The sequence below is a fragment of the Thalassophryne amazonica genome, chromosome 7 (assembly GCF_902500255.1).
Source record: "Thalassophryne amazonica chromosome 7, fThaAma1.1, whole genome shotgun sequence".
Classification (NCBI taxonomy): Eukaryota; Metazoa; Chordata; class Actinopteri; order Batrachoidiformes; family Batrachoididae; genus Thalassophryne; species Thalassophryne amazonica.
In genome coordinates this window covers 93,052,267-93,065,450 of record NC_047109.1, presented here as the reverse complement: position 1 = coordinate 93,065,450, position 13,184 = coordinate 93,052,267, and the positions used below count along the sequence as shown (strand labels likewise).

The window sequence follows — 13,184 nt, the reverse complement described above, 5'->3', positions numbered from 1 at the left end:
CACATTAATAAAGAGCTAATTGTTCTTCCCTGAAAGACAGATTAATAAAGCATCTAATGCAGACATTTAGCATGTAAGGGCATGCTAAATGGCAAGACGGAAGTCAGACTACCAGAGCAAGAATTTTAGCTGAGGAAGCTTCTGCGATTTGAAGCGAAACGTCCTCACATCAAGCAACTCGACTATGGAAACCACCTGGACAACTGAGAGCCTACACAGAAACATTGCGACCAACTGTGGGCATGAGGCCCTGGCACTGGTACCTAAGCTGGAAAAGACTGCTAAAAAGATAGTTAACTTTAGAAACCACTTAAGATTTAACCTGAGATGCAAACAAAACAATGTCATCCCCAAATGCATGAAGCAAAAGGCACTAGAAGCAGGCCACACAGCAGAAAAGATCCAGCACAGTTACCTTAGGAGGATTTTGGGTCTTAGAATTAGAAGGCTTCATTTTAAAATATTAGACCTCCAAAATAATCTTGATAGTCTTCACAAAAGGTTAGAAACCTTAGTGGGGGAAGAGGCCCATAATAAGATCACAGTAGATTACATCACTGCAGTAGAGTCAGCCATTAAACATAACAGTTTGTCAGAGTCAGAAGCTGGGGACCTCCGACTAAGAGTCACAGCAGTGCTTAACAGTGCTAAGCCTCCTCCGTCCAACATCACAGGAGAAGAACGGAAAGCTTTGTCAGCACTGCAGAAGGACCAAAGCATCCTTATCCTGCCAGCGGATAAAGGCAGATGCACGGTGGTCCTGAACACATCGGACTACGAGGCCAAGTTCAACAATTTGCTCAGTGACTCCAACACATACGAACGTCTGAAGAGAGACCCTATGAGCGGCTATAAGAAGAAAATCATTAGCTATCTCCAAAACCTGGAGAAAGAGGGACTCATAGACAGGCAGACATACTACAGACTGTACCCGGGGGATGCCACTCCATGCATCTATGGACTGCACAGAATCCACAAACAGGACGTGCCACTCAGGCCTATTGTATGTAGCACAGATTCCATCACATACAATTTGGCCAAGCACCTCAAGTGGATTTTGGCTCCTCTAGTGGGTAACTCAGACCACCATGTGGAGAACACACAAGATTTTGTGAACAAGTTCAAGGACCTGCAGCTGGAGGCAGATGAAACTATGGTGTCATTTGATGTGACATTGTTGTTCACCTGCATCCCCACCACTGAGGCCATCTCAGCTGTGAGGCAGAGACTGCTGGAGGATGTGTCTCTACTTGAAAGGACCCAACTCACACCAGACCACATCTGCCAACTCTTGGAGATCTGTCTTAACACCACGTATTTCCTGTTTAGGGGGAATTACTATAGGCAGATCCATGGTTGTGCGATGGGGTCTCCAGTATCCCCCATTGTGGCTAATCTGTACATGGAGCGAGTGGAGAAGACAGCCTTAACGTCTTTCACGGGCATCTCTCCCAGTCACTGGTTCAGATATGTCGATGACACATGGGTTAAAATCAAGCAACAGGAGGTCGAGGACTTTACAGAACACATCAATTTGGTGGATTGCAATATCAAGTTCACACGTGAGGATGCTAGAAACAACCATTTAGCCTTCTTGGACTGTGATGTTACGATTGGAGAGAACAGGTGGCTCCAGACAGGGGTTTACAGAAAACCCAGTCACACTGACCAATATCTGCTCTTTGGCTCAAACCACCCCCTTGAACACAAGCTCGGGGTGATCAGGACTCTTCAACACAGAGCCCTACAGGTGCCCACAACTGCAGAGGGAAGGACTAAAGAACAACAACTTGTACGGAAAGCCCTCACAGTATGTGGGTACCCACGATGGTCCCTGGACAAAGTGCAGAAGTCCCAGAAAACAAAGAGACCAGATAGACAGAAGACCGAGACAAGAAGAAGAGGAGTGTCTCTCCCTTATTTATCAGGAGTAGGGGAAAAACTACAGAGGATCTTCAGACAGGACAAAATCCCAGTTTACTTTAAACCAGTTAATACCTTGAGACAGAAATTAGTTCACCCTAAGGACAGGATCCCTAGTTACAAACAGAGCAATGTAGTGTATTCTATCAGATGTCAGAAAAACTGTAATGAACACTACATAGGTGAGACTAAGCAACCTTTACACAAAAGGCTATACCAGCATCACAGAGAGGGCGCCAGTGGACCTCAGTCTACAGTTCATCTCCACCTGAAAGACACTAACCACACGTTTGAGGACAAGGAAGTTAAAATCTTAGCCAGAGGGAAGAAATGGTTTGAGAGAGGTGTCAAGGAAGCATTCTTTGTAAAACAGTTGAAACCCAGCCTTAACTGGGTAGGGGGTCTCAGACACGCTTTGTCCCCTGTTTACAATGGGGTACTCAGGTTAAAGCAGTTTCAGTCATTTGTTCATGGTAATGAGTCATTCACGTCATCAGGAGAGTCGTCAAGGGAGCGATCAGAAGAGACTTCCGTCCCATCATTAGGAGGGACAGCTGCCCTGTCATTAGGAGGGTGCTAAGTAGAGCACAATAGGTGCTAATTAGAGCTATTGTTTAGTCACTAGCCTGCAGCAGTCAGTCTCTTGGTAGGAGGGGTCTGGTTATGTTAAAAACTCCAGCTTTTGTTGGCTTCTGTGTTATTCTTCTCTACAAGAGTCAAGACGGAAGTCAGACTACCAGAGCAAGAATTTTAGCTCAGGAAGCTTCTGCGATTTGAAGCGAAACGTCCTCACATCAAGCAACCCAGTCCAGTCTAAGATTCAAGCTTCTCGACCATGTAAGGGCATGTTTATTTAAACTTGCAATCCATGGATAATAGTTATATTGCAGCTTGCTGTCTTTTGATGTCAATTTCAATTGCAATTTCAGGGGCATTTCTAAAATATATAAAAAAGAAATAAAATAATAAAAAATGGCTGTTTGTGCAAACATTTGTGGGTTTTGGGATGGGGGGTCTCGCCCGGGGAGTAATTCGTTGTAGAACCGCCACTGCTCTCCCCTTCCCCGCCAATAAATCTGTTTCCATATGTAACTAGTTTGACAGAAAATATATTTCACACACTTCCAAAAATACACATGATCTTTTCACTTTTGTGTTGTATTTGGAAATTAAGTAACATGGAATGACGGCCATTGATTTGTGTACATTTTTATGACAATAATAATAATAATCAGGACAAATATTCTGATGATGATGATACTCTGAATAAATTAATATATTATACACAGACATAATACATATACAGACAACTAGGAATGGACGATAGTTCAACAGGGTCCTGAAGGAATATATCCTAAATGTGCTTAAACTATGCATTAACCTTTGTGCTTTTTCCCCATTCAGTATCATCATAATATTATTTATCTTTTATTGAGCTAACAATATTTTGCTACGAGTGTGTTTTAATGTTTAGAAGTCATCATTTCTATATTACTAGAGCTTGTTGCTGAAGAATATATTACTCATATGCTCATAGTGATCAATATTTCTCAATGCTTATTAACCATGTAAACAATAGTTAAGGTTAATTACATGATATGTATATATGCAAATACTTTTGAGTTATATGTTTGAATGCTGTTTGCTGACAGTTTTTCAGTTAGTGATTGTTGTCTAAAAACCTTATCAGAAGACTTCACAGCGCATGTGGGCAGGACCTTCAGTTGACAGATGGTGCCTAAAACCTTATCAAAAGACTTCAGAGTGCGTGTGGACAGGACCATGCCACGACATGGAGGGATCAAGACCACCCAGATGAAGGACACCGCCCAAGATTAGCAGAAAGACGTTGTAGTAGTATCTTAGGGTATAAATTTAAATGCCAGCCCACCGTTCAGGGTTCCTCTCTGCTGTCAGCTTGCTGGGACACCAGATTGCTGGTTGGAAGCTCACAGCTCCTGGGACCCTCAGAACTTCTGGGTATGTTTTTGTTTATCTCACTCATTCTGTAAAACTTAAATTCTGTCAAAATTTGTGACAGTTAAATCCTGTTCAATAAATCTCTGAGTGGTGGACTAGCCCTCAGAGTAATTGTGTTTAAATTTAAATGACTGGTTAATACCTTCTTTCAAATCAACGGACGCGCGGGGATGAGAGGCAGGGGGAGGCGAGGTCACAGGAGACCCCTGAAATATCCCAATAGTCCTCAAACGTTCCACAGTGATTCAAGCTGCATATTCATTCATAACGTCAGTGAATAAAATTTAAATCATTTTAACAAATAAACACTAAAACAAACACCATCATGTGTGATGAAACGTCATAAACTAAATATAATAATAGCAGATGCTCGTTCCGACTTAACAAAAGCAGCCAATTAGTGCTCGTAAATATGAACATATTCTCTTCACTTCCACATATCTGGAGAGAACGTGACATAGAATAAGAATCATATTGATTTGTGTACATTTTTTCAGCGCAAACTGTGTATCTGTACTGTTAAATGTGAGTTTAAGGCAACGAGGTTCAAATGCGCGTTCCCGCGAAGCGGTTTGCTTTTCATGGCAGGGGTACTGAATTCAGCACAACACCAGTTGTGAGCCGGAAGACACGGTGGTCACGTGACAAACAGCAGTAACGCGGCAGTAACCAGCAGGTTTTTGTTGCCCTTAAACGAATAATTGACGGTTTTTATTTTTATTTTTTTATTGAATTGAATTGAACTTTTTTTTAATTGAATTGAATTTATTAGACACCCATGCAACAAAATTTCACTCATATACAACAACAAAACTCGTAAAGTAGTCAAAAAGACAATGTAACAATGTACACGGTGCCTAAAGATGTAGGCAGAAGCAAAGCTTATCAACGCCTACACCCCTCCTTGAAGTCAAATCAAACCAGTCATATGTGCCTGTTCATAAACGTTCATTTCAAAACAAAATCTGAACAACAGCAGCTCATTATTACAATTAAAAGAAAACAAATATTTTCCAACAGCTCCCAATACAAGCTGCTTACCACCTAACATATTTCAGTAGAAAAGGTTCAAGTACAGTACCTTCATACAACACAACCACTTTCATCTAATACGAATACCATTTCTTTGTATAAATATTTGAACCGGTTGATATCTGGACATTGCTTGAGTTTCTCAGGTAGATTACTCCATTTTTTAGGACCACAAATGGAGCCACAGTAGCGCCAGCAATTTTAAAATGACACAAACCCCTTAAATGATAAATTCCTTCTCTTTGCATAAAAAATATTCTTGAATTCTAAATGGTAATTGCTTATTTTTTTGCTTTATACATCAATTGAACAGTCTTGAATGAAATTATATCATAAAGTTTAATATTTTCGATTTAATGAACAATGGATTGGTATGATCCAGATACCCTGCATTGTGAATTATTCTTAATGCTCTTTTTTGAAGGATGAATAATGGTTGCACTATAGTTTTATAGTTATTGGCCCAGACTTCAGCACAGTACATCAAGTAAGGTGCAATCAATGCACAATACAGAGTGTGTAGTGATTTGCCATCAAGAATGTGCTTTGCCTTAATACTGCAATACTTTTCACACCTAACAACTTATTCTCTTTGACACATGCTGTGTTTACCCCAAGTATATTTAACTGTATATGTACATCCTTTTTATAATTTCCAAATATCATTTTAGTTTTAGACCAATTTAATGACAGTTTGTTAATATCAAACCAACTCTTCAACTTTATCATTTCAGTTCTTAAATCAAACAATAATTGTTGCAAATTCTCTTCTGAACAAAACAAGTTTGTGTCATCAGCAAAGAGAACTGCTTTAAACACATCAGAAACTTTACATAAATCGTTGATATATAAAATAAATAATTTTGGTCCCAACACAGAGCCCTGGGGAACCCCGCAAAGGATGTCCAGATACAAAGAACAGCAGTCCCCAAATTCAACAAACTGCTTCAGGTTTTGTAAATAGGTTTTAATCCAATTCAGAGCCACTCCTCTGATCCCATAAAGTTCCATTTTTTTTAATAATATATTGTGATCAACTGTGTCGAAAGCCTTTCTTAGATCAATAAATAAACCAATTACTAATTCCCTTTGGTCCACATGTTTATTGATCTCTTCTATTGCATCGAGCAAAGCCAGTGCAGTGGACCTTTTCGCTCTGAACCCATATTGACTGTCATCAAGCAAGTTGTGTCGTTCAATAAATTTATCCAATCTGTTATTATAAAGTTTTTCCAATATCTTAGAAAATTGTGACAATAAAGACAGGCCTGTAGTTAGTAAAAAATGTTTGTCACCAGATTTGAATAGAGGTATCCCCTTTGCCACTTTCATACCATTTGGGACAATTCCAGTTTGAAATGATTTATAAATATATAAGTTAATGGTTTAGCAATTTCTGTAATTTGCTTTACTAAGGCCATATGTACATCATTATGATCAGTTGACTTTTTGCTTTTACATGTGCTGACTACCATAATCATCTCCCTATCATCAACTGTGGTAAGAAACATTGTGTATGGATTTCTATCAATTAATAGCTGTTTCACCCATGTAGTGTGTGGAATGTCAGTTGCCAAATCTGGCCCAACATTAGCAAAAAATGTATTAAAACTGTTCACAACTTGGTTCAAGTCATATTCATCTTTATTATTATAAGTAAAGTATGTTGGGCAGTTCTTTGCTTTGGGTTGATTTGTTAAAATACTATTAGTGAGGCAGCTTAAGTCAATATAACATAAGAATCTTTGACTTGATGATACAAGCACCAAATTTGGTACATAAGTACTTCACGACCTACTCTCTTAGAAAAGGTCACTATCCAGGTGAAAAAACAAAATGGCCGACATTTTTCAAGATGGCCACCACGTTAAAGGTGAAAAAGGGTGTTTTCAGCTCAGAATGTCAAGGAATCAAAACATCTGAGTAATGCAAATATCAAAATGTATGCATTCTGACCAGGAGAACTTAATAGTATCAATGTCATTCCAAAATGGCCACCATTTTTAAAAATGGCAGCCATAGACCAAGCGCATGAACAGGCCAATGCAGTTGTCAAAGGTGATGGTGGTGCCACTGGAATTACAGAGGACCCATCTGCACTAACACGATGGATGGTGTCTGGACCAGAAGTGAGCCAGTTAGTCAATCAGTATGAGTTGGCATCTCAGGCAAAAGTAGCAAATGAAGATATCAGGCATCATGAACAGACCAGTCAGTCCCAGAAATTGTTCACTAACAAGGTCTAGAAGTTGTTTGGTGTGATGAAGGATTTGTGCAATCCCTTCCAAGAAGAATCCAATGACCTGCTCACACTAGACACAAAATTGATTGCACATGCAAGTGCTGCTGTACTTGTAGCAACTCATTTTGAGAAAGGTCAAGTAGCCTTCAGAGACTTTTTCAATGGTATGGATGATGAGACTTCCTTCTTCTATAAGTCAATCAAAAAGAACAAAGTTGATTTCTTTCACCAAGAGGCAGCGACATCTTCCAGTGACATAAAGAAGCAGGTGCTCAAAGATGACTGCCGTCTGTTCTCGCAGCTCTTTATTTCTTGTCAGTCACGAGAGTCTGATCTCTCAGAATTCTTCCATCATGAAAATCAGTCTTTTCCTGCAGCACTGAGTGACTCAGGGAAACTCCACACTGGTCAGAAGTCACAACTTGCCAACATTCTGGAAGCTATCATTGTTCCTCCTGACACACAACCAGACTGTGAATGCATTGATGGGTCTTCTCTTGTGTATTCTTTGTCTCCAAAGGCATCCAAAACCATTGAAGAATATGCCATCCAAGATGTTGTTCCCAAAATTCAAACATACTCATCAAAATATGAGAGGACAGACATAGTTGTTGATGTTTACTGGACTTCAAGCTTAAAGGCTGAGACAAGGTCAAGAAGGGGTAAAGGAGATCGACGTAGGGTGACTGACAAAACCAAGCTTCCACCTAACTGGAAACATTTTCTGCGAGACAATGACAACAAGACTGAGCTTTTTGAATTCCTGGCTGACAAGATAGTATCCCTGTGTGCTGAAAATGTTGTAATTGTGACCAAAGGCAAAGAGGCTCTGTCCAACAAACCCATCAGTCTGGAGAGCTTGAGCCCATGCAACCATGAAGAAGCTGACACCAGAATCTTCACACATGCTCTTGATGCAGCCAAGCAAAAGGCAAAATCTGTGTTAGTTAAGGCAAGTGATACAGATATTCTTGTTGTTGCAGTCAGCAATTTTGCAACTCTCCAGGATGTAGGATTGGAAATGCTGTGGATTGAGTTTGGCCATGGTCATTCCATCAGGTGGTTGCCAGTCCATGACACTGTGTTGAATCTTGGCCCAGAGAAGTCCAATGGTATGCTGTTCTTCCATGCCTTCACTGGCTGCGATGTTGTATCATCTTTCCATGGCAAAAGCAAGAAAACAGCATGGCAAGCATGGGACTTTTGTCCTGAAGTGACCCATGTCTTCAATAAGCTCAGTAAATATCCAGCAGTCATAGAAGATGTTGACTTGAACATTCTTGAGAAATTTGTCATCATTATGTATGACAAGAACAGCACTGCAAACAAGGTTGATGAGGCAAGACTGGACTTGTTTGCTCGGAAACAGAGACCGTATGATGCCATTCCATCGACAAGTGCATCCCTCTTCGAGCATGTAAAACGGTCTGTCTTCCAAGCTGCCTATATATGGGGCCAGGCTACTGTGTGTGAAATGCAAATTGAAAGCCCCGCCAACTGGGGTTGAATAAAAGATGGTGAGATCTGGAAAGTTCTGTGGTCAAAGCTTCCTGCAATTGCAGAGAGTTGCCAGCAACTGACAAAATGTGGATGCAAGACTGACTGCCGAGGAAGATGCAAATGCTATCACTTCAGCCTCAAGTGTACACAGTTATGTTCCTGCAAATGTGATGACTGAAAAGAACTTATGCAAACTGTACATCAACAGAGACTTTGTTTCATACCAAAGCAACAAACGTAATCATTGGTGTTATGTTTTTGGAAATTTAGCAGATTGCAAACATCATTGAACGAGTGTTCATTTACATAATTTACATAAAATTACCTGATTTTTCAATATTTTTTGTTTTTTTTGACTGCATAATTGGATTTTCTAGGCTCCAAATCATATATTTCCATTGCTACATCTTCCAGATATGGTTATTCAATTAAACTATAGGTAAAACAAGCTTAAAAACCAGTTCGATTGGCAGCCATCTTGGAAAATGGTGGCCTTTTTTTTTACCTGGATAGCGACCTTTTCTAAGAGAGTAGGTCCTGAAGCACCTCTGTTCCAAATTTAGTGCTTGTATCACCAAGCGAAAAATGATTTGAGGTATCTGCTGCACTATATTCAATATTTTTCATGTTTCCTTTATGTTATTTTTATTATCGTTTAGTATTTTTCCAAAGTATGATTTTTTTACAGTTCCGCGTAATGGTTGTTAATTTATTTTTATAGTGCTTATATTTAATCTCTGCCTCTCGGATTTACTTCTGATAAACTCTATATAACATATTTTTCATCGTACACACTTTTTGCAGCCCTTTTGTTATCCGTGGATGAGCCTTAGCCTCAGTTCAAAATAGGTAAATATAGAAATTCATCATCATGAGAACAGAGGACACTGCTGTGCTTTAGATACATTTGACAGCAGCAAGGAACATTAATTATACCCTCAATTTTATTTTATTTATTTTTAATTATGTTAAGGGCGGTTGTCAGTTAATGGACTTGACTAGGGTTATACTCCCCTAGTTGCTGCTGGTGCCAAACTTAATGCTCCATGTTGCTGCCTTATGTAACAGAGTTAGTTCTTAGTTAGTTAGTTCTTTGATAAACCAGATGCATGCTTAATTTGAAGCTGTAAAAGCTCTAATTAATACAAGATGTGACTCACTCGTGTGTAAACTAACCACCATGGAGGTCAATATTGAAAGTGTAGTTACTGACTTGATTGTAGCAAACAACAAAGTGATTGTGTTAAAGGAGAAGGTCGCTGACATGGAGCAGTTTGAAGACAGCGCTAAGAAGACTGGACGAACAGGAGTCACAATCAAGAAGAATGAACCTGAGACTGATCAACTTACTGGAGTTGGACCAGGAGGATGTGTGTGAGAAAATCATCAACATTTTTCAGCAGGTTGTACCAGAGTTCAAGGTTCAGATAGCTCAAAAGGTGGATGTTGCCCACCATCTGGGGGAAAAGCGGAGGCCTGCCGATGGCCTGGTCCGCCCCAGAGTGGTCATTATACAGTTTGCCCAGCGCTGCTACAGGGACGCTGTGTGGAAAGCAGCTAAATGGTCTACATACCTGGAACAGCACGAATTTGTACGTTTTTTATGGCTAAAACGTACACATTACATTCATAAATGTATTGTTATTGATACCTGTAAGAATGGGGGTCTTAACTTTTTAGAGTTCTCCGCCTTAAATTCTGTTTTTAAAATCAGTTGGTTAAAATACTTTCTCAAAAATGATTCGTCTTTATGGAGTTTTATACCCAAATATGTTTTCAGTCAAATTGGTGGACTTCCATTCTTGCTAGTCTGCAACTACTAAATAAACAAGATACCCCTGAAATTGTCAGAATACCATAAACAAGCACTGTTGTCATGGAAACCGGTCTACAAACACAACTTCTCTCCTCACCATTATTACACCTGGAATAATGGAGACATTCTGCATAACAGAAAAAGTTTATTTCTACAAAATTGGTTTCACAAAAATATCTTCTCAGTTTCACAACTAATCACTACCAATGGACACTTATTGAGTCATCAAGAATTTATTAGAAAATTTTAATTTTCTGTCTCTTTAAAGGAATTTGATAAGGTTACTAAAGCAATCCCAGCTGGAGTGATGATGTTATGCAGAAATGTCTCTCCTGCAACCGTTGTCTCTGTTGTCAATCCATGCAAAACTTAGTGTGGGAAAATATGCTTTACATCTCGCAGGAATGGCAACAGAGCAATACATGCGTTATTTCAGATAGATATGGCAACAAAGCCTTATGTAATTTCATAGAAATTTCAATTTCATAGTGGTATACATTTTTTGTTGACCTTCCATGGGAAAAGATCTGGTTACTCCCCCCCAAAATTTGGTTACAAATAAATTCAAAGACATCGCCTTTAAAATTCTCCATAAAATTTATTCTGTGAAACATTTTATGCTTAAATTCAAAAAGGATATTAACATTAACGGTTCGTTTTGTTCTAATCAGCCTGAAATGGTTCTCCACTTATTTTGGTCCTGCACCTACACAAAAAGGTTTTGGCAAGATTGTGCTACATTTTTGTGCAATAAAATACACGGGGATTTCTGTTTGAAATACAAACATATTATATTTGGTGTGTTTAAATGTAATGTAAATCACAAAAAAACATTTGTCATTAACTTAATTCTTATTCTTGGAAAATTCTATATCCATGTAAATTCTCCAATCAAAAACCAGTCTTACAATTATTCAACATAGAATATGAATTATATCTACATTCTTCTGAAAATCAAAAGGCCTTAAAAACTATGAATATTTGCAATGCTTTTTCACCAATTGCCAGTGAGTGACAGGCTGATATGGACTAGTTGTGCATTATATATTGAAAGACTCAACTTAAGATAATGCACTTGTGTTCTAAATTGTGTTTGGTTTTTTTTAATACCGCTTAGTTGCTTTTGAGTTATTGTGAACAATGTGCCTTTTCTCAAGTGTGTGACAACATCTGAAGGACGCTACGGCCAATCACTCATCTTGTTCTCTGGCCCTGAGATTGACACACCGTCTGTGTGCCACCCCTTGCAGGTCTTCTATGGTGCCCAGTATTTACTTTGTGTAAGTTTGATAGTTTCCCCCATTGTATAGCAGATACAGAAATGTTGTACACTTGGAATTCAAGCTACTTCTATTACTATGAGCAATATGCAGAGGTACTCTTGAATTGTATTGATAAAGTGTGAAACCCCCTTGTTCAAAAAAAAAAAAAAAAAAAAAAAATCAACCTTTCAATATTGTTTGGTAAATTCAATATTCATAAATGCAGAGTATTGAAAAGGACTCCTAATTTACGCAAACGTCTGACTGAATTTGAACAATATAATATAAACAGTATTAAGTGTATAGACTCTCCCGAATGTCATAAAACTGTCAGTTGCTATAATGAATCCCTTTACTTTTGTTATTGTACAATTTATTTAAATTGTTTTTTTCCTTTTGTATCGTTTTCTATTGTCTTTTGTTCTTTTACTGTTTGTTATTGTATTTGTTGAAATAAAGATTTGGAAAAAAAAAAGATCAGTGTGCTTACATCACGTGGACATTGTATAACTTCCGGGTCATTCCAGTCATTTAAATACGGCGATGCTCCGGTCTAGCCATCACCGGGACAGCATACGTGTACCTTAACTTTGTTTTTTAATTTCAAACTTATTCAGAAAATGAATGTGTATATACAGAACAAAATGCCAGGTTTGCATCGCAGGAAATAAAACAAAACAGAGGATTATTAGAGGGTTAACAGAGGGTTATTAAATCGTTAAATCAAATTTATTAAATCATATTTTTGTGTACTGCACGGTGCTTCTCCAAACAGTTTACTTTGGTGTGGACAGTAAAAGCTGCCTATTTCCTCAGTGGACCTACCAATGGCTGCTAAAAGTGCTAACACCATTAACATGCTTCTTCTTCTTATTATTATTTTGGCTGCTCCCGTTACAGGTTACCACAGTAGATCAATTGTATCCTTCTCACCCTGTCCTCTGTATCTTCCTTTGTCACACCAACCACCTGCATGTTCTCCCTCAGCACATCGAGAAACCTCCTCTTTGGCCTCCCTCTTCTCCTTCTGCCTGATGGCTCCATCCTCAGCATCCTTTTCCCTATATACCCTAGGTTCCTCCTCTACACATGTCCAAACCATCTCAGTCTCACCTGTCTGACTTTGTCTCCAAACTGTCCCACCTGAGCTGTCCCTCTGATATGTTCATTCCTAATCCTGTCCATCCTCATCTCCTTCCTGTGTTTTTGTTAGGGCCACCATCTCTAAGCCGTACAACATAGCTGGTCCCACTACTTTCTTGGGGACTTTCCCCATCACTCCAGTACACTCTCAGATATTCTTCAGTCACAAATCACTCCTGCTGCCTTTCTCCACCTATTCCACCCTGCCTGCACTCTATTCTCCATCTCTCTACTGCACACATGTACTTAGTCTCGCTCCTATTGACTTTCATTCCTCTTCTCTCCA

General features: G+C 39.0%; 1 protein-coding gene across 2 annotated transcripts; it reads left to right on the top strand.

The window, feature by feature from the left end:
• Window positions 1–3,823: 3,823 nt before the first annotated feature.
• On the top strand, window positions 3,824–12,103 carry LOC117514556. Of its 2 annotated transcripts, none has more exons than XR_004561899.1 (2): window positions 3,824–3,903; window positions 9,933–12,103. XR_004561899.1 is itself a non-coding variant. In XM_034175076.1 (2 exons), the coding sequence occupies exon 2, from the start codon at window positions 7,197–7,199 to the stop codon at window positions 8,682–8,684; it is 1,488 nt and encodes a 495-aa protein (XP_034030967.1). In that variant the 5' UTR covers window positions 3,853–3,903; window positions 6,474–7,196; the 3' UTR covers window positions 8,685–9,218. The 2 variants fall into 2 exon arrangements, 1 of the variants encoding a protein (XP_034030967.1); XM_034175076.1 differs by lacking the exon at window positions 9,933–12,103 and adding an exon at window positions 6,474–9,218 and having other exon boundaries at window positions 3,853–3,903.
• Window positions 12,104–13,184: the final 1,081 nt, after the last annotated feature.